The sequence below is a fragment of the Lepeophtheirus salmonis genome, chromosome 3 (assembly GCF_016086655.4).
Source record: "Lepeophtheirus salmonis chromosome 3, UVic_Lsal_1.4, whole genome shotgun sequence".
NCBI classification, from domain to species: domain Eukaryota; kingdom Metazoa; phylum Arthropoda; class Copepoda; order Siphonostomatoida; family Caligidae; genus Lepeophtheirus; species Lepeophtheirus salmonis.
The window spans coordinates 38,927,779-38,949,149 of record NC_052133.2 but is presented as its reverse complement, the minus strand read 5'-3'; the positions used below and the strand labels follow the sequence as shown (position 1 = coordinate 38,949,149).

Genomic DNA, 21,371 nt, shown 5'->3' with positions numbered 1-21,371 from the left:
ATTATTAAAAGAAATTGTAACAACCATTCCCTTAAATCAGTGGTTCCTAACCTTTTTACCTTAATTACCCAGTTTTATGAAGAATCTCAATAAAGCCATTCCTTCGCGGATTTTTTACATAGAAATTTAATCCCTATTTTTGAAAAAAAACACATTTAATTAGATTACTTTTTTTACCAAATCATTTTTCAGGCTGGAGGGGTTGTAGACCTCAATCAAGGATTTTCTGTCTTTATCACAAAAAAAATCAATGGGAAAATAAAGGGCAAAAGCATTTAATTCTAAAATAAAGGGTAATTTGCTCAAATTCAAGCCTGGCCCAAAAATTTTAACTTTGAAAATATATATATATTATAACCTTTTCATAGAAAAAAGAAAAAAAATTGATAAATTAATCTTTTTTTTTTAAATTTTGAAACATTAATTTAAAAATAAAATCAAAAACCCAAAGCCATTTCCAAAAATTTAAATTTTTGGAAAAAAAAATTGAAATATTATAATTTTTGGATACAAAATTCTAGTAAAAAGCAAAAAAAAATTAATTTGAGAGAGGGGCTATAGCCCTTCTCTCAAGTTAAGGAAATGAAATACTTATGAAATAAAATGAAATGTCTTAATATTAAATGGAATGTTATAAACCCTCCAGCCCATTTCCTGCAAGACAATTGACGATACATGAAGAATTATATAGAGTCGACAAGATGCACAAAGGATATCAGCTTTTAAAAAGGGTATAATATGACGACACATTTATCAGGTTTTTTACATAAATAATCGACAATTTCAACTAAAAAAATGATATTCAACTTTAACCAAAGAAAATGGATAAAAAACTGGAAGAGCGACTTGTCAGCTGAATGAAAGGTGCTAGCAACAGAAAAGAAGAACAAAATATATAAATATTTTGTTGGATACTTTTGAATATTTAATACTAATGTACAATCAGATGTTGGTCTGAATTTCAGTTATTTAAAGTCATCTCAACTCCCCAAATTGCTCATATGGTTCTATAAGTGTAATTTTTTTTTACTTTGAAGGTGTAATAAAAGTTAACCTATTTTACTTCTTTCTTTTTTTTTCAAAAAAAAATTCAAATATTAAATTTTATGGAAAAAAATTCAAGAATCTATAGCTATTCACAAAAAATTACATTTTTGGAAAAAAAAATTCAAAAATCCAGAGCTGTTTACAAAAATTTCAAAAATTAAATTCAAAATATTACATTTCTAGAAAAAAAAATTACCCCTATTTATGCGTAAAATTTTTTCATCTTGATAAAAAAAAATATAGTATAAAGCAAACATTCCTTTGGGGGGGGCTACACCTCCCTCCAGCCTATCCCCTGTGGACGCCCTGGTAATCAACTTATTTCTTTTAGCAGAAATTGAAGTTATAATACCCCAGAAAAAAAAATAGTATACACTAACACCCTGACATACGAGCTTAATTTGTTCATTGAGTTCGTAAGTCAGTGCAGTTTATCCTAAAAGAAATAACTAAAAAATAAATTAAACATGAAGGGGCTCTTGCGTTCTGTTGCCAACTCTCGACCAGCTTGTATCTGAATAAAAAAAAAATTAGGTTGTGGAACTTATATCTCAAGGTATTAGCCTGGATATTTCAATTCAAATACTGCCTTACTTTGTCGAACTGACAATTTAAATCTCTTAGTGACCTGCACGTAATTCTTTCACTGTGCAACTCCCACTCTTGCGTTGCTAGATTTCATCATTTGGGAGGAGGGGACTATGGGGTTAAGCCCAAAAATTATCAACACCGCTATATAAGTACTTTTAGAAATAGGGTTATTATATATATATATTAGCAGAGGGTGCCCGTGTTGCAAGACTGAATAGAAACAAAGAATGAAGGTAGAAGTAAAGAGACGGAGAGAAGACACAGAGAGAAGGAGATAGACATAGAATGATGAAAATCAGGTGTAGAGTGGGCATGTTAAATAAAAGAGAAACCGAACATCAACATGGTAACCCTGACAATTTGAAGAATATTTTGGAAGGAGAGAAAGAATAATGATCATGACGTTTCATTAGATCAGCTACAATCAGTTGTGAAAAGGAAGGAAGTAGAAAATGATATAAACAAGGACACTTGCTAGAATTACTTCAATGTCGATCCCCTATTCTACTCTGAGTCTGACAACGACTTAGAATTATAACTCCGCAACAAATCCTCAGGGCGACGCTTGGTCTTTCATGAGCACACACGAATGTTCAATCAGGTTTTGAATATAATTGAATCTATTTAGGAAAGGATATTCACTACTCAGGAATTAAATAATAACGACAACTGCTAAGAAAAAGAAAATTCATTCTTCATATTACCAATTAAAAAAATGGAACAGGTAAAAAATACACCGGATTTTCATCACTGGAGATATAGAAAGAGTGAAGGAAAATGAGCTTTTATTTTGGTCAAATACAGCCTCTTAATGACGTCAGGGGCCCCAAAAAATATCATAGAAATATGCTTGGGTATTTTATACATCTAATTGCTAAATTTCAGACTGACCTGTTCGACTATTTTAGGTTCCATGAGTGATAACACCAAAAAGCAGACTTATAAGATATGTCCCCCCAAAAGACAACTCACTATCAAAAAGACATAACAAAATAGAGGGACTTTTTTGGGGGGGTACTGCATTGTATGTCATTTTTTTTTTTTTTTTTTTTCAATTGGAACATTTTGAGGTATGTGACGCACTATTTTTTACGATAAAGTTTCTTCAGAGCCTCTCTAACAGACATTATATATAATTGTAAAATACTACAAACCTACTTAGGTTGTGCATATAAAGAGTATACTCTATTTTTAGCTATGATATCAAAGAAAAAGTTTATCATGATAACAAATAAATCAATTTTGTCGTGTTTCTTCATAAACACGTCTTAATAATAATAAAATAACATATTAGTAATGATAATTACGATGCGAAGATTCTATTATGTACCTACATTTATTTATGGCTATCAGATGAGAAGGGGAAAAATAAATCAAATACTTATGTATATATTTAAAATTACCAAATTAATTTCTGTATAAAAATGATAAATAATTTATTATTTATCATGATAGTTTATCTATTATTATTAGTACCTTCACAGTTTTTCATATTATTATAACAATTCATAATAATTATCAACCAACTAATTGTATGCAGACGTGTGTAGATCACTGCTACATCAATAGTTAATTAAGATTATGTATTAAATAGGATTTTTCTCTCAGGATCCCTGAGAGTCTTTGAATTATATACGCCTACGATAAATCCTGCATTTAACTATTTTATAAAAAAATGTTTTATTTAATTATACATCATTCACCAAAAATTATCTTGTTAATCCCTTACTATTTTTCCAGTAAGGTCTAAAGAGATTATTTATAAACAAATTTGGAGCAAAATTTCGTTGGTCCAGATCGCGTTCTCAGACCGTATACCAAAATTTAATCGTTTTCAAATCGTGGACCGATTTTTTCAGTCTCAATCTACAAAGGTTTTAATTAAAATCTGAACACGTTGAATTTTAAAATCCAACAAGATATAATTTATTAATTAACAACATAATTTCAACAAAATTAATACTATTAATACTCTTTAGTTCATTAATGTAAGCACCCTTAACGGCAATAATGACTTCCAGACGAGTGGGAAAGTCCTGACACTCGCCCCAATCATGGCGTCCTAGTGCTGGCTGACAGTAACTTTGTGGACAACAAGAGATTTTTGCAACGGAGAAAATAGCTTTCTTTCATTGTTAGATTCAAAAGTGGCCCCTCTACCCTCACAAGGCTCTTTTCGCCAAATTTTTTGATAGCTCTCTTGACAGTCTGGTGTGAAATCCCAAGATCTTCTTCATGGGCTTGTGGGGATTGGCTTTGAACTGTTTTCTTTAACTCCTCCGGATCCAGTTTGGCCTTTTTGACAGATCGCTTCTTCCTTTCTAACGTTTCAAACTTACGGATGGCGTAGATGTCGGTCCGGGAGATGCTCTACTGCTTGGAGAGTGTGAAGGAAAATTTGTAGATCACGTTCAAGTGTCATTTTCTCGACTTGTACGTAAGATAGAGAGCTCATGTTCTTTTTTCGTAACTAATTGCTTATGCTTCAACATGTAGAATTATGAATTAATTTATATCACTCAATCTTCAGTAGTTATTTAATTAGTAAGTTTTCTGATTTCAATGGACCACTCAGTATATATTTTTCTACAGATGTATATATATATATTATATATTTATTTATATAGATTTTCTCCCTTATTCTGATTTATGAGTTTCACAAATATAATTTCTGCAACACATTTAGCTTCATACGACGTAATTGTGCGATTTTTCATAATTTTAAAAAACACATGATATCATCAACACTTCATCTATAGAATCGATATTGTACCGAATTTTTAATCATACAGATCTGAAGCAAAAAATTTGTAAGGTCGATCCAGACCAAATTTTTCTTTTGGACCGATCTAAACCGATTTATTCTTTGAGACCGATACAAACTGAACTTCTTTAAAAGACTGAAATTGCTTGCTCCACTAAATATCATAATGGTCTGTAGATCTATACAATACCCGTTTAATTTCATCAATATTATATGTTGCGACTGCATCACCAGGTGTTCCTATAGGTGGTATGTGAGCATTGGAGAAAGATGAGGAATCGCTCCGAGTTGTATTCCATTGCAAATATATTAAGGCACTCGACAGACCAAAAATGGAGTTAGATGTAGGCCTTGTTCAGTTAGGCTTATATTGCCAAAAATATACAAAAAGGTTATTATTGATCTGCCCTGCAGCCCAGAAAAGGAGTGGCAATCAGTGATTTCTAATAGCTCAGTTTATAACGGCATCATGATAAGAACAGATCTATGGAATCCAACATTATATTCATTGTCTCTTTTTTGGGGGGAGGGGTGGGGGCTTCTCAAAGAATAATATGGTGAGCATCTCCAACGTTTGACTCGAGGTCCACAATAGACGTGATAAGGCAAAATATAAGGAAAAAAGCTTTCTTTGGACTGTATAAAAAACCCTGCAAAACTGGAAACTGAAGCTGTAAGTAAAGAAATTCTTACGATTCATGACATGAACACCAATAAAACAACTAAACTAATACAACTGCATTTATGCCGAATACCATGGCATTTAAAGATGACATAAAACTCTACCACTGATTCTGACGCAGCATTAACATGTAAAAAATATAAGAATCTATTAGATCTGCTACTAATACGGTAGAAAATCGATATTTTCCTTCTTGGTCTATTAGATATTACCATAAACTAAAAACCATAATAGATAGATTCCGGAAAAGGAAAGAATGATATGAGAAATGTCTTTTGGGTCTTTTGTTATTATTATTATGAACGTTCTTTAAATCTAGTTTTTTAGTTGTGGCTGAGTTGTGTATGTTACTCTGTTGTATACGTATTTTTGATTTTAGAAAGTAATTATAGCCATAGCGTGTTTGTTTTAGCTCACTCGATGTTTGCATATTTTTTATGAAAATTGTTTTTCGGTTTTGTATGTTTCAAATAAATAGAAATGGGTCTATGAGGGGAGTACATATATTTGTGAAAATTTTGACATTGAAAATGATTTAGGCAAGAATGATTTTTTTATCGTTATTACTATAAAATTGTATGAAAAGTAGCGGGCCAATGACCCTGTGGTTCTGGCACTACTAGTACATATTTATTTAACCCCCTTTCCTGATAAACTACACAATTACTAAACCCCTTCTACCTGCGCACGGACTTTGTATTTACATAGCCTCTTATATTTAAAAAATTATATTTATTATGAACCTTTGTTTCTGAGGAAATTATGAGTATTTATCAAATATTTGCAACCACAATAGTTTGGATATTCACATCCAAACTATACTTCCAATTCAAATATTAAAAAAACTTCAACATTCAAATCTGCAACTACATATTTTTTACAATATTTAATAGATGACGTCCACTATCCACATCATACCTACATATTATATATGCCCTTGTCATAAATCACAGGCATCACGATTGCTCATAACTTAAGTTAGAACTACAATGTACCTTGGTGAAGAAAGAAAAAAGAACCTCTCTTTGAATTTTGTGACTATTGAATAATACATAAATATACTTGAACTCTGCTGTTGCTATAGAAAAAACCACCTAGAATGCCCATTCAAAAATAATTATCTCTGATAATAATTTATGAGATTTTTTTATTCCAGGTTTTTTGGACTGGAATTGTGGTTCTCTTTGTAATAGTTGTCGTTGTTGCAACGCGTATACATAGCTTAAATGCAAAGTCAAAAAGATTGCAATAATAATAAGATAATCAATGTAGTTGCTCCTTGCATTGAGTTGCATTCACCCTTTTGAAACGGATCCTTTGTGAAATACATACTTTGTCCTTATTTCTATCATTCCACCCAAAGTCCCATTATGTGTGAGTTTCTATTCAAAAAATGACAATTATAAAAGCTGTATTCTCATTGTAATTGACCGGATTTCATCACAAAAGATGTATAGTCACGTGTTTCTTGTTGTGTATCAATGATTATAATTGTTATTATCCAATGCTTTAGATAGAAATGTTGCAACTTGTGCATAGATATATTATAATATTACACAATTATGTGATTGAATGAATATTGAATCATGAATAACAATTAACACATTTTATGCCGCTCCTATAAATCTTATAAAAACATTCCCATATGAATTTAATTATCACTTTTTAGCATCTAGGACGTTTATTTTAGTTGAGATATTAAAGTATCAAATTGGCATATTGTTGGACTGGCCATATTTCAATTAATATTTTGAAATTAGTAGATTTTAATATTAAATTTTGAGTTTGATTTATTATCTTGGTTTTTTAAATATATATATACATTTTTATTTTTTTTTGATATTGCTGTCACGTAATGCGATATATGTCCGGTAGATCTGGATGGGAATAACTTTCATTGTTATATTGTATTGATATATTTCGGGATGTTAGCAGGATCGAAAACTCAGTTCCTCTTCTAAATAATTGAGAATAGCCCTATAAAGACAGAAATTGCGGTTCAGAACTGTGGTTTCGACCCAATATATTCGGATCCAAAAAATAGTAAAACCTGTATATAAAAAAAAAAACCTTATTGAGTCGCTAGTCAGTGTTAAATTTTCCAGGCGAGACATGAAAGACAACCTTGAGTCTAGTCCTAGTCAATTTGTTAACCTTTGACATGAGATAATTTGAAAAGGGGAATCTATGAATTGAACTGAGAATAATAATAAAAATATTACTTTTTTTCGGTTCTAGCACTGATAACTGACAAATCTACTATCTTTAGTTCTGGCATTGAGAACAGAAAAACTATGCAAATTATCCAAATAATGTTAAGAGAAACAGAAAAAAACGACAAAATGCATTGGTAGTTACTAATCGGGCAATTTTTCACAACTGTTATTTAATAAACAGCGTTACCTCACTTACAAAAAAACAGTTGTCAACTGTTGATGTGTCTACTTATTTTTTCCTTATCACTGTATTGTGAAAGTTGATTGTTTGAATTCGAAGAATTATTAGATACTACTAACTCATTTTGGGTCCTTTTTTCTTATTATTTTTGGAGGAAAGTTTACGAGATATAATATAGGTAACGACATAAATCATTTTTGGGAATTGAGCACAGCCATAGAATTACAGAGGCCTATAATACTCATGCATAATTTATATTCCCACATTGGGGGGGGGGGAAGGAAAAAAAGTGTCAAAGTCATTTCTTCTCAATTCCTTCACACTTTGCTACCTTCATTGTATCACGCAATTTTTCTTCAGAAAAGAAACCATAAAAAGTCCCAAAATCAGTTAAAAAAATTAGTCAATTCTTCCCAACCACGGAATTATTGTTCAATAGTTGTTGAGAATTGTTCAGAGCTTAACAAAAGATAATTATAATTCAACCATCTACGTTCAGAATACTGATTAGGAAAAAAGACGTGAAAACATCGACAGTTGATAACAATATATACAATATACATTTGTGTTAGCGACATAACGCCGTGTTCAAGGGGGGATATAATGAAAAGCTAAGCTGCATCCATGATTATTTCATGTCTCTAGAATTCAACAGCACAGCTTAATAAGAAGAGTTAATTCGAATTCAACCAATCAACGTTCAGAATATTGACAAATCTATAGCAAACAATAAAAATAGTAGTAAATTTTTATGTATTAAGTGAAGTAATGCCGTGTCAGCTGTCAAAACAATATCTCCTTTCCCCCAACAAAATCATCAATAGGACAAATATGATATTATAGTCATAGGTAGTTTGTGTCAGTCCAGTCTTAGGACTGTTCCTATCAGTCTTATGGTGCGGCCCTTAAGAACGTCGGTTTTTCGGACTGTGAGTACTAGAATATATTTAAAAAAAAGAAATAAAGTTAAGTGACGTCATCAAAGACCTATATTAATAAGATATAGGACTGATATGCAGGACTGGAGCGGGCCAAGACTGAATTGGATGGGACTGCAGTCTTCAGTCATAAATAAGGACAGACTAGTGTGGGGTCAGTCCTAAGACTGATTGCCTAATCATACTTTTTTCCCCTTTTAGTCTTTTTTTTACCATTGAATGGTCCTATGGACCGATACCTCTGTCCTACGGCACTGGCTATCTAAATAGCTATTCTTCACTCATAACTAGGATTAACTAATTTATATAAAAACGAAAAATAATAAAAATCATAGCTTGAACGTATAATAATCAGTTCTAGACATACACCTCCTACTTTAAACTTTAGGTATCTTGTCTCTGGTTCTAAGGTTTTATTGAACAAATGGAAGTACATCGTTAGTAACAACGTCCTTTCAGCTGTTGTAGTTAGCATAAAAGCCCGATAAGGACGTTTCCTAGGACTGACAAATTTTATTAGAACCGGACACAAAGGACTGCAGTCCTTTTAAAACGGATCCAACACTAGGACTGAAATAACAGTAACACTAGTCATAGGTACAGCACCTCATTCATCCCATGACGTAATTTAGATAATAATAACATGATGATGAAGACATTATGGGAGTTTTTATTTCTTACATATTATATTATGAATGATGTATGTAGTAGTAGTCGATACTTGGGTAGATTTACTCCATTTTGATTTTACAACAATGTATCTACCTATTTCTAGCTCTATATATATGTATGTATATTCATATACCTACTATCTTTGATAAATGGGTTATCTACATACAAACAAATGTAGAGAGAGAAAGAGAAGCTGCTTACTGTCTATGTATGTATTTCTTTAAAAAAAATATTCTATAAGAGGAGATGATCTCACCTTTATCTAACTTACTTAATGTCTTTTACTAATTGGTTGGGGATATAATATGTGCAATTATCAATCTTAGTTGTATGACGAGGAAAGTGTTTTTTTGTAACAGGCTCCGCTCACCGTTTTTCAAAGTGGAAGGGCAAATAACTATAATTTAAATTAAAAAAAATGATTTGCTGATATATGTTGGCTGACCGACCAACCGTTCTCCTTCGTCCTGACATGTCTTCCTATTACATCCATTACAGAGCATACGAGGGTATTTATAAATAAAGAAATATTAAAATCAAATTTTATGTTTTTTTATCTTAAACAATCTTAAATAATAAATAAGAATTTAAAATCTAAATTTAATCTTCAATTTTACTAATTTCAAAATATTTTCCCCATCTCCCCTTAAAACCAACAATAATTGGGTCACATGTTTTGTAAATCATAATATGTATACCATAGCAAAATGATAATTTTACATTCTCTAAAATTTGGATGGCCCCCTCCCCCTGGCCCTCCTTGTTGTGCGCCCCTGTATAATAAAAATATCTTCACATATATTTTATATAATTATATATTATTTGAAAAGACTACAGCTCATTTCTAGTATAAAAGATTTCAAAACTTTATCAATTTGAATTTCCCATTTAATTCCCTGTCTTAATTTATAATTACAGGGTATGTCATTTCGTTGATGTATGATAAATTATCAATTGAAATAGTGCGTCCTTTTTGAAGAAATATATATTATTTGACTAACACTTACTACGTATTAAAACTGTACATCTTTTTCTTATCAATAGAGATATGAAAATGCGCGCATTTTCACATATATATGTATCTAGTATCACTGATTACCACTAAGATCACAACAAATATTCAAGAAAAAGAGAAAGTGGTGGGCTCATTCAGAAGGTGTTTGTCAATGCCGGCTTTAGGTCACTACACCCTATGTGACTGGAATGGGCCTCACACTTGATTGAAAAAATATGAAATCTTTTTTTTTGTAAAGACATTTAAAATAATAAGATTCAAAATTAAATCCAAAGTTTCAAAAAGGAAAGAGCCCGCAGGTTTATATTTACTCCGGTCCCAGCTCACCCTAAAACTGGCAATTTTAAAAAATCACTTTTATGGAAAAAGTCCCTCCCATAAAAAAAAAAATCAATTTGATTTTATAAAAAAAGGACATTAAGAAAAAAAAATTATATTTTTTAGGATTTTTATTATTAAAAAAACTGATTCGCTGTGGAAAAAAAAACAAGCCCCTCAAAATAAGATCCTACGGACACCACTGAATTTAGATCCGTAAAATGAAAAGAAAACAGTGCCGAGTGGTGTTTACACAGTTAAAAAAAATAGCAATATCGAAAACAAGCCCAAATCTGACCGTCAAAGTTCCTGGAGAACCAAAAATGATGTTATATTCATTAAATGTTTGTAATTCATGCAAAATGAATGCGTGAAAGAGATGAAAGGTCGTTATCACTGGCACTGAGGGTGGATATTGTCAAAATTAATCTTTTTATCAATAAACATAAAGTTAATCTGTGGTTTTTTTTTAAAATAATTTTTTTGTGAAATCCATATTTTTTAAGTTATTTGTATTGCTTTGCGTTCCAAGACATATGACACATCCTGTAAATGTATACAATATGATTGTATTTCATTATTGAATCCCTACCTAAAAAGTTGACATGAGAGATAACAAAGAGCCATTTATATTTGAAATGATACTAGCCTTCGAGACCAATCTCTTCATTTCGTATGATACAAACATTATAATCAAGGCCATGTACATAGAGTAGAGACAGTTATATTTTTGCCAGAGTCAAATGCGTTTAAAATATGAGTTATTACAATACATTTTTATACTTAATTTAATTTAGCTAAAAGATAACTTCGTTACTTATTCCACTTTAAGTTTATTAAATTTATTTATTAATTAAATTACGTTAATTCTTCATATTTACTCCATTAGTTTTATTATACAATCATAATTGTATCCATATTATTATAAATCAAATTTCGTTCTAAATATTTGCTCCATAAATCATATATATATATATTGAAATAAAAGTTCTATAACCAATTAATTACACATATTGTACTCAATAATAAGTAATTACAAAATAGTTTTCCTATGTCACATTTTGTATTATAAATTAATTATCAATGTTGTTTCCTTTCTTAGGTTGGGAACGACTTCATGGCAGCTCAGAGGAAGGTTCGTGTTCATCTCGCAAAAATGGTTCATGGGTAAATCCGGATCATCAAAATTGCACAGTCACTCGCCAACTTTCAGTTTCTTCAGATTCCAAACTACTAGAGGATGAGATCAACGAAGAAATGAAAAAGAACAGCGTGATAATTCGTCCTAAAAAACCGCCCAGGCCCAAGTCCGAAGTCTATCTTAACCAAGTAGCGTCATCTGATAAACGGAAATCAAAAAGATATTCAGCATTTGGGGTAAGCTCATTAACTCATTTTTCTAAAATATATACTTACTAAGGGGGATTTTAAACAATCTCATGGCCCATTGGATTTACTCATTACGTCACGTAAGTGTCAGTGCATTGAAAAGTTGGAAGTATTTAATTCCCTTAATGTTCTGTCTTGAGAGAGGTAAATAACGGATTCTCGAGTTAGGATTAATTTGATTCTCATATTATGGAAAGGAAGCTAGCTAGAGCAAGAAGTTTGTCTGGAGTATGAAATATTAAATAGTTTGATTGGATGAGAGAGAGAGTCTATTAGACTATTGTCTATTACTTAGCAGGTTGAGAAACTGGCTAATGATGTTAAAAGTAGTGAGTTTCTGCTTCTCTTCCTTGAGTCGTTGTTGAGTTCTTCGTTGCTTCCTGTACACTAAAAATGAAACGAAGTGGGGATCCCCCATTTGAGCACCTCTACAATTATGAGGGAATCCAATTCTACGAAATGTCAAAGTGCAATCATCATCCGCATGGCAAAAAACGTCCTAATGCTGAGAGTTCGCCTCCATCCAAGAAATTCTTCTTGTCCCATCCTCGATTCAAAGACTCATCCGTACCTTTTCGATGTGAAAATCTATCTGAATATGCTGTAGACGTCTACGTATGGAAAAAGTCCCTGGAACCTAAATACAGGTTACTTTACCTCTCTCTCCCCTAAAGAAATATTCGACAAAGCCAAGACATACACTCCCTAATATTTGGAGGGTCCTTCTTACTTCATGAGAGCCTTTTCCCTTTCTGACCCTCAAAAATATGTCTTCTTTTTGCATAAAAGCTATAAATTATATCTTTATGAGTTGGAATTTTATAGTGAGTTGTGAGCATATAGCTAGCTGAATTTGAGTTACCACCCTCGTCCTAAATGAATGCATAAATAAAGCAAGTCTTTTTGAAATAAGATATTTTTTTAGCAGGGATGGTGTCTTGAATAAGTTTATTTATTTAAAAGGAATGTTGACAATTGAGTTCTTAATGAGCTGCAAAATAGTTTCTTAATCATGTTATGATGATGAGGTCTCTTAAAATTTCAAACTTATTCTTAAGCATCGACCTTAATTATTTCTAATTAAAATATTATCCTTGATTTATATTGTACATATAAGGAATATATTAGTGATACAATCTGTAAATATTTCTTTTCTTTTTTTAAAGTGGGTAGAAACAACAGATAATTTAATTTAATTTAATTTGACACACACTAATTTGATGATGTCCTTCGCCATAAAAATACATTTTTTAGCGTCTTTGATCCAGATATTTGTTTATTGTGCTTTGCAAATCATTAGTGCATTTTTTATAAACTTAGTTTTTCTGTATAAAAATAAGCCTATGATTAATTTCACTACATGCATGACGGTGGAGTAAGGATTGGGTTTGTCGAATGTTTGTCTCAACCCCATTCTCTCATTAAGTGCAGGGAATTGTCTTGAGTATCAGAACGACATTACTGAAGTTATGAGAGGAACGGTTCTTCGATGGTTAATTGCTGTAAATCGACAATTTGACTTCACTCTTGAAACATGGTGCTTATCTGTAAACTTTTTGGATCGTTTCCTCTGCCAACAAGCTCTGAATAGGGACTGTCTTCAACTTGCTGGACTCACTGCCTTCTTTCTTGCAGCAAAGCAAGAAGAGGTAGACCCTCCTGAAATATCAGAACTTGTGACTCTCTGCGCACGTTCATTTGAGCGAAAACACTTTCGTTATATGGAGTATATACTACTTAATCATTTGCACTTCGATTTCTTGGCTCCCACTCCTTCCTACTTTCTACTTTATCTCGTGGAAATGGAGAAGCTCTCTTCAACATGGCCTTATTGGATCAGTCGTCATGTAATAGAGAGGATTTTATGTGATTATACTCTGAGTCGGAAGTTGCCAAGTGAGATATCGCATGCGGTGTTTGAAGTATTTTCTCCTATATCCAACTCATTTGTACCTGAGACTGGAGAGTCAAAACTTGATCCTAGGATTCATTTAAATCCTCTCAATACATCTTATGAAGGACATGAAGATTTGATCAACGATTATTATTGTAAAGTTGTGGATAAATTGATTAAGCAAGAAGGGCCCGAAGAATCGACGGATAAAGAAGATGAAATAGAGAAGTCTTCATTATTATGTTAATTATTTACGTAGAGGAGTTAATGAGTATAATTAATTTTTTTTTTATTTTTCAAATGAAGAAAAGGAATTTATGTCAAGATAGATTGAAAAAAAAATAATAGTAACCAATATTGTGATTCGGATTATGTATTATCCTACTCTCAGTATCCTATTATTAATTTTTACATGACTAACCATATGAATTATGATTGATACTATATACTCACATTACTCCAATGATCATACTAGAGTTTCTTTATCTATAACTACTTTATTTATTCATTCATACATACAGGTAATTTTTTATTGGACAAATACTTATATATATGATGCCCACTAAGATCTACAATACATAGAATAATATTAAAGTTTATTTGAAGGGCAAAAAAAAAGTTTTAAAAAGCCACATGCATACTCTTTTTGTCAACCAAGGAAAGAAAAGTTATTCAAATGATTTTTTTAGCATTTCAAAATTATACATAATAATATATATTTTATAGGAAGATATATACACGCAAAATTAGCTATGACTTAAGAAATTTGATGTACATAAATATTTGAAGGGAATCATTGCTTGAGAAGAAAGAAAACTTTCAAAAATAAATAAATAAATTATATAGTACATAGATACAATTCTTTTTATTGCTCAGTGTTGACCACTTTCACATCTCTTGTAATTGTTTCCTCAAAAAACTTATGTTATACATAATATATATTATATAAATAATTTAACAATACAATATTCTTCCTTAACTCTTTTTTTTTATATATATATAATTTAAATTGATAGTATATTAAATTCATGTTTAAAATTGACTTAGAATACGAAATAATCCCCCCTCAACACCATTAAGTTTTTGGTTAATTAATATAATATTATAACGTTTCCTGTTAACTCTTTTCTTTAGTGTAATATGTTATTATTAATATTATTATCATTTTGTGTTATGGATTTAGGCTTCTCTTTCTTGTTCTACATCTTTAAGAGTAATAAAGAATTGAGATGCCAATTGATTAAAATATCCTGTGTAATCTCCTTTACCACTCCACGTTCGTTGAACATCCTACTATTAATTCATTATTATTTTTACGCATTCATTTATATTCACCTCCTTCCCTCTATAAAATTAATGTGACTCAATTAAATTAGACGGGAGGTGAGGATGACTTGCCGATCACTTTCTAATTTTCTACTTTTAAAAGTAACTACTACTATCCCATCAAAACTACTCTGGGATTAGTCTCTCAAAATAAAATTAGTGTGTTATTGTCCATAGGACACAGATAAAAAATATTAAGAATTTTTTCAATATTATGTCCTCTTTTGGCACGGACCATAGTCTCTTATAAGTACCAGTACAGCTGACACGCATAGTTTATTGTGAAATATCATCCAAGTAGATTCTCAAGCTGTCAGATCTCTCTGACTCTTGGAGCAACCTTGAACTTCTTCTCCAACATATTCACAAGACGACGTCCACAGGGTTGCAATGCTCAAAAATGGACGTACATCAAACAATTTTGGGCGGATTATTCGTCCTGTTGAAGGCCCTCCTGGATCCATGGCAGTAGCTTAGTCTGGAAGAAGTCTAAATATGTGTAAGTACTTGTTTATCTGAACCCCAACAGGATTGCGGAAAATATGATTCTTTGACATTTGAGGCCACTGCAGTGGCGCCGAAACCATGGGTGCCATTATGTCCCCACCCTACTTTTAATAAATTTTTATAGCTATAGCTGCAAAAAATTAAAATGTCAAATGTGGGTGTTTTTTTTTTATTTTCATTTTTTGTCTTCTATAAAAAAAGAACATTCTTTCAAATGGTATCCCTTCCAAATTTAAAAAGTTACTTTACAAAAAGGTTTGAATTTAACTCTATTACTTTTCTAAAAAGTTTTGTTTTCTTCTGAAAAAAGTTATTTGGTATTTATATTATTAATGTGACTATATATAAAAAAATATATCATAAATTGGGCCATTTGCAAATACATCCCGGTCGCCATGAACCACTGCACCACATACCATGATGAAGACTGACTCCCAAAATGAGTTTATTATTGTTTATTACTAAATTGGATGAAGGAACACATTTGAACCTCTTAGTGAGACCTCAAAAATACCTAGGAATCGAGAGAAAAGACTCAAAAATTCATGGGACGGATATTTTATAAAATTCTCCTATAATTGTATTGTGGACAACTAGAAGACTAAGCTTGTTAGATCCTGGTGGGTCATACTCTCATAAACATACATACATTAAGGGAATGGGACGGGCATGTTTCTTGGAATTGGGGACGGATAAGATCAAAAACATCTCTCATCTTTTTTACATTCTGCGTGTGCTGTTAATCCGTTTTGATCTTATTAAGAATAATATTAACAAATAAGCATTAAGTCCTATTTGTGTGTGTCTGTGAAAATTGTACACAATACTAAACGCCTTCCTCCTCATCGTTGAGCAGGCAGTCGTTGTTTCATCATTTAACACTTCTTCGTTAAGTTACACACTATAGTAGTCTGACTATAATAATAAATATATTCACATTTATGCCCATGTTATCAAACGAAAAAGAAAAACTAATTTTGAGCGTACGCTTGAGCGGCCTAAAAGCACATTAGGAGTAACAATAATAGTAATAATACTTTGAATTTTGTTTTTCCCATTAAAACAATAAGTAATTTCCCCCAATAGTTGTAATCGTTCTGTAGGTTAGTCGTGAATATATATTGTGAATTGATACTCATTAGTTACTGTATTTCCTGTAGAAGGATATAATTTATTAATATACATATTATATAGTTCCGTAATACCATGAGCTCATCATGAGTGTATTTTATCAGAAAAATTGGCGAAACAAAATTCGCCATCAAGGAGACACTTTTTTCTCCAAGGTTGTGAGTCATCTCCGTCGCGGATCTTCAACAGAGAGATGCATTGTAACTAGTTGTAATCCCAATAATAATACTGGCAGTGCTAAAGGTGAACACGAAGAAAATAATGCATTATCTCCTCCTCTCACCTCCAACAACATCCATTTACACAATTCCAGGAGTTATGACACCATTGCAGTTGTGAGTCATAGACGAAGAAGAGGACGCTCACCGAATGATACGCGGCTCATTCGTACATGGACAAGGCAATCGAAAAGGGTAGGACCAGAATACATTACTGAGTACTCATATATACTACTTATTAGAAACACTGTTAATGTGATCTATAATTAGACGAAAGGTATTCCTCAATGCATGTTTTTGGCATAATGATTATGAGACGAAACGAAGCGATTACTATGAATTAGTGTTGGGTTTCGGTATGGAAAATCCAGACTGGTCTGAGACAGTTGTAATGTTTAACTAATTCGGTCATTTTCTAGTCCCACTTTATTTGTTTTTTTTTAAAGAAAATGACGCCTGAATTTTGGTCTGGACGTAAATATCCTCACCAATCGGTTTAGAAAAAATCTGTATCGGACTGAGTCTCAACACTACCTTGAATTGATCATCTGACTAAAACATGGAGTGATGATGTGAGGAAGAAGTTGATGCCGTCGTATTTGACCGAAACATTTAAATTTTAGTAGTAATGACAATAAGAGAAGGTGCTTTAAATATTTTTATGTTTGTTCTTCAATAGTATTATGCTGGTCCTTATCTAAGACTGCAGGTCAGTCCTAAAAACTTAAGAAACTCCGTCCTTGATGACAACGCTCATTTTTATTTTTTTAATCAATTCTAACACTGATAGTCCTAAGAACCGAGAGTTTTAAGGACTGGACGGAATATATAAGGACCTACACAACACCAATCCTCACTGATTATATCTTTCTTTATGGAACTCTTTAGTTTTTATAGAAGGATAGGATTATTCAGGGGCGTCCGGAGGGGAGAGAATTTTTGTTTTGAATAGAAAATGTAATATTTGAAAAAAAAATTATAAAACTTTAATATTTGAAAATTTAACTTTTCAAATTTTGCTCCAAAAAATTTAATTTTCTGTGAATAAGTATGGATTTTTGAAGAAAAAAATTTGCAAAAAATTAATTTTTGTATGAATAGCTGTAGATTTTTGAGAATAAAAAAAATATTTTTTTTAATTTTTTTCCAAAAATTAAAAAAGATTGAATTTTTTTAAATAAATCCAAAAACCAAGCCTCCCCCCCCCCTCAAAAAAAAAAATATATATATATATAATCCTGCGTACACCCCTGTTATTCCATCCAAGGTCTAGAGAGATTGACGTATAAATCTTCCATTATTTTGGTCAACTAAATTTGGGCTTTAAAAAAATTCCATTTTTTTTGTTCATTGTAAAGCTATGTATTTTATCTCTCTGCCTATGTACTAAAACAAATATTTTCTCTTCTTGTCAAAGTGAAGACGAGACTACATAAATGAGATGAAGATTTAGTCCTAAAATTACAGCAGATTAGAAAATGGTCCTTGAGATCAGAGAATAAACGTTTGAACTATTATTAGATTAGTATCATCATCATCATACTCTCATCAGATCTGCAATATAAATAAATAAAAATATAAAACAGAGCTCTAAAAGATATACATATACATAATGTATGTACAGTACTGTATATAAGTTATTTTATTATCTTTTGAGAACAGATCCCTTTATTTTATATATCTATGTATGTACTTTTATAAGTCTTTTTCATAGCTACATATAATAATAACACAATAAAATTCTTCAATTTCAAGAAGTTGTTATGAATAATAGGCATTAAAGTATCTATGTAGAAATTACATTTCTACATAGATACCTATTATAACTTATGGTTGTAGGTATTATGTATTTTTCTTACACTAGATAATAATATATATACATTTTCATCAGTGGGTGCATAATATTCCAGGGGCTGTAGTCCCTCCAGCTCAAATTAAGGATTTTTTGCATTTTACTAATCTTTTTTTTCCTCTTTAGGGCAAATTATGAAGCAGAGTAAAAAAAATTTATATTTGTAATTTTTTGTGAATAGCTTTAGATTTTTGATTTATTTTCCAAAAAATTAATTTTTTTTTTTTTAATAACAGTAGATTTTTGAATTTTTTTGTGTATAGCAGCAGATTTTATATATTTTTTTTTTTAAAAACATTTAATATTAGGAATTTCATTTTTGAATTTGTTTTTTCAAAAAATGTAATTTCCTGTGAGTAGCTATGGTTTTTTATTAAAAAATTCAAAAAATTGTATTTTTTGTCAATAACTGCGGATTTTTGAAAAAAAATTTAGTTTGACATGAGTATCTAGAGATTTTGGGAAAAAAAATTATATATGAAACTTAATTTTTGAATTTTTTTTTCCAAAAAATTTAATTTTTGAAATTCTCTCTCCAAAAAATCCAGTCCCCCCCCCAAAAAAAAAAAAAATATATATATATATATAATCCTGCGGACACCCCTGTATTCGTATGTGAAAGATACATTCATATTTTAGTTTAATTGCAGAGTGTCTCAAATAAAGGGAAATAAATCATTTTATATATATATAAATACTCGTTTTTGTACCCAATGCAAAATCTATCGAATAGGTCATCGTCAACATATTACTACTATTCATTGATTTGCTTTGCCTTGCTTTTGTTCGTTACATACTCCTATGTAAACTCGTTTATTTATAAATTATGTGTGTACATGGACAGTTTGATGAACAAGAATAGCCACTAGGGGCCCTCTATCCAATCAAAATCTGACAGGAAACACTTAGAGGAAGTCGAACTTCAATCAAAAAATTCAAATTACTACGTAGCATCATTTTCCTGTGATATAAACTTTTCTTTGAGCTTGTGTTTTCCACATTTCATAATGTTTTCAATTATAACTATCCTTTAAAGTCCTATTGAGTTTTGCTGCGATACTAACGCCGTGTATCTGTAGACAGTTCGTGCTGGACGTTAAACAGGCACGGTTACAGCAACTCGATTTAAATTAAAGACAGCTTAAATATAGTGACATCCTAAGTTCCTGGTTTAAATTTAAGTCTATTTGGTATTGCATACATCATTTGTATATGCAAGTCATGCGGAGGATGGCTTTTTCAGTCTGCGGGTTCTGCATATTTTGAATTCAGTAACCCGCAACATTTGATCTAATTCTACTTTTTACACAATTTAACTTAAAAAACACATAATTCTTAATTATTCCTTGCCCCAATACTTATTAAATGCATACATACATGTTTAAGGTATTTAACTGAAATTTAGAATTTTATTTTACAGAATTGCTCATAAACATTTTCACGTATACCTTTTAAATACTTTTTTTTAGTGTGACGCAAAGTTTTCAAATATTAAAGTATATCAGTACATATCACTAATTAGGTGTTGTATTATAGTTTCATACTTTGCTGCTATAATACCTAAGGAGGTATTATAGCAATGCTAAGACCTATTTTTTTGTTCTGTATACACACTAAGATTTATAAAGTATTCAAAACCACTCCTTGAGCATAAAATATGCATATTATTTTATCTCCACTGTCACTTTGTGTTGCAAAAAACGATATATATATTTATATACTTAATGAATACATCTCTACAATTTACTTTTCGTTTATTTATAGGGAGACTCTCCGTTCGGTAAATTAGAGGCTTATATTAAGCTTGAACAATTGGGTGAAGGCTCTTACGCAACAGTATTCAAGGGATATAGCAAGTAAGTACATTACATATATCTCTCATAATAGTCATTATTATCCTATTAAACAAATTTTCACACACGGATTTTCCCCATATTATGTACTTATAGTTTAACGAAACAAGTCGTTGCACTCAAAGAGATACGACTCCAAGAAGAGGAAGGAGCTCCTTTTACAGCCATTCGAGAGGCATCTCTACTCAAAGAGCTCAAGCACACCAATATAGTCACACTCCATGATATTATCCACACTAAATCCTCGCTCACTTTTGTTTTTGAATATGTCGTAAGTGATGATCCCTTTATTCTTTTATTTAGGTGTACAGTCTACATATTATGTACTTTTTAAGAATGGCCTTGGGGTATAGGCTAACACGATAGCACTCACTATCACATATTATATTATGAGGATGTGTTTAATCATATTATTGTGTTGTAGTTAGTTATGAAAGAAAGAAAGAAAGAAAGAGCTTTTGAAAAGAAGCATATTTCTATGTTAGGTTGTTGTTTTTTTGTCAATGTGCCTTAAAAAGAGGGTTCTACATAGTGCTATTATATACGTTATACATATTTTATAGCCTATTTTACAAAGGATCATTATTTATCAAGTTATCCTCTAATACAATCGGGATGGATAAAGAGCCGAGTAGAAGCAGTCTTTGTCTTATTTCATAGTTGTTCTATCATCATCATACCTATTTACTAGTTCAATTTCTGATTGTTTTAGAGAATACATACATACCTATTTGGTGAGTTAACACAAAAGCAATCTACAACCAAAATAAAGAAAAG

At 31.1% G+C, this 21,371-nt stretch overlaps 2 protein-coding genes and 1 long non-coding RNA gene across 6 annotated transcripts in view; 2 read left to right on the top strand and 1 right to left on the bottom strand.

Annotated features, from left to right (window-relative positions):
* The window catches only part of Eip63E (cyclin dependent kinase Eip63E), a 126,100-nt gene that overhangs the window by 91,527 nt on the left and 13,202 nt on the right, over positions 1-21,371 (top strand). Inside the window, exons 1-4 of one of the 3 annotated variants that reach the window (XM_040709234.2) lie at positions 16,446-16,643; positions 16,735-17,084; positions 20,506-20,597; positions 20,691-20,865. In XM_040709234.2, coding sequence (XP_040565168.1) covers positions 16,758-17,084; positions 20,506-20,597; positions 20,691-20,865 — 594 coding nt within the window. In that variant the 5' untranslated portion in view covers positions 16,446-16,643; positions 16,735-16,757. Of the gene's footprint in view, positions 1-11,526; positions 11,802-16,445; positions 17,085-20,505; positions 20,598-20,690; positions 20,866-21,371 lie in introns of those variants that run through there. The other 2 variants (XM_040709235.2, XM_040709233.2) reach the window with 2 other exon arrangements.
* On the bottom strand, positions 11,129-12,063 carry LOC121115074 (uncharacterized). The gene is made up of 2 exons (XR_005863406.2): positions 11,841-12,063; positions 11,129-11,763 (listed from the first exon to the last, which is right to left on the bottom strand). It is a non-coding gene; the product is annotated as an uncharacterized lncRNA (long non-coding RNA).
* Positions 12,207-14,374, top strand: LOC121115073 (cyclin-O protein B). 2 transcript variants are annotated; one of them, XM_040709237.2, is made up of 3 exons: positions 12,207-12,460; positions 13,240-13,949; positions 14,229-14,374. In XM_040709237.2, exons 1-3 carry the CDS (start codon positions 12,207-12,209, stop codon positions 14,261-14,263), a joined length of 999 nt encoding a protein of 332 aa, XP_040565171.1. In that variant the 3' UTR covers positions 14,264-14,374. The 2 variants fall into 2 exon arrangements, with proteins under 2 accessions (XP_040565171.1, XP_040565172.1); XM_040709238.2 differs by having other exon boundaries at positions 13,240-14,374.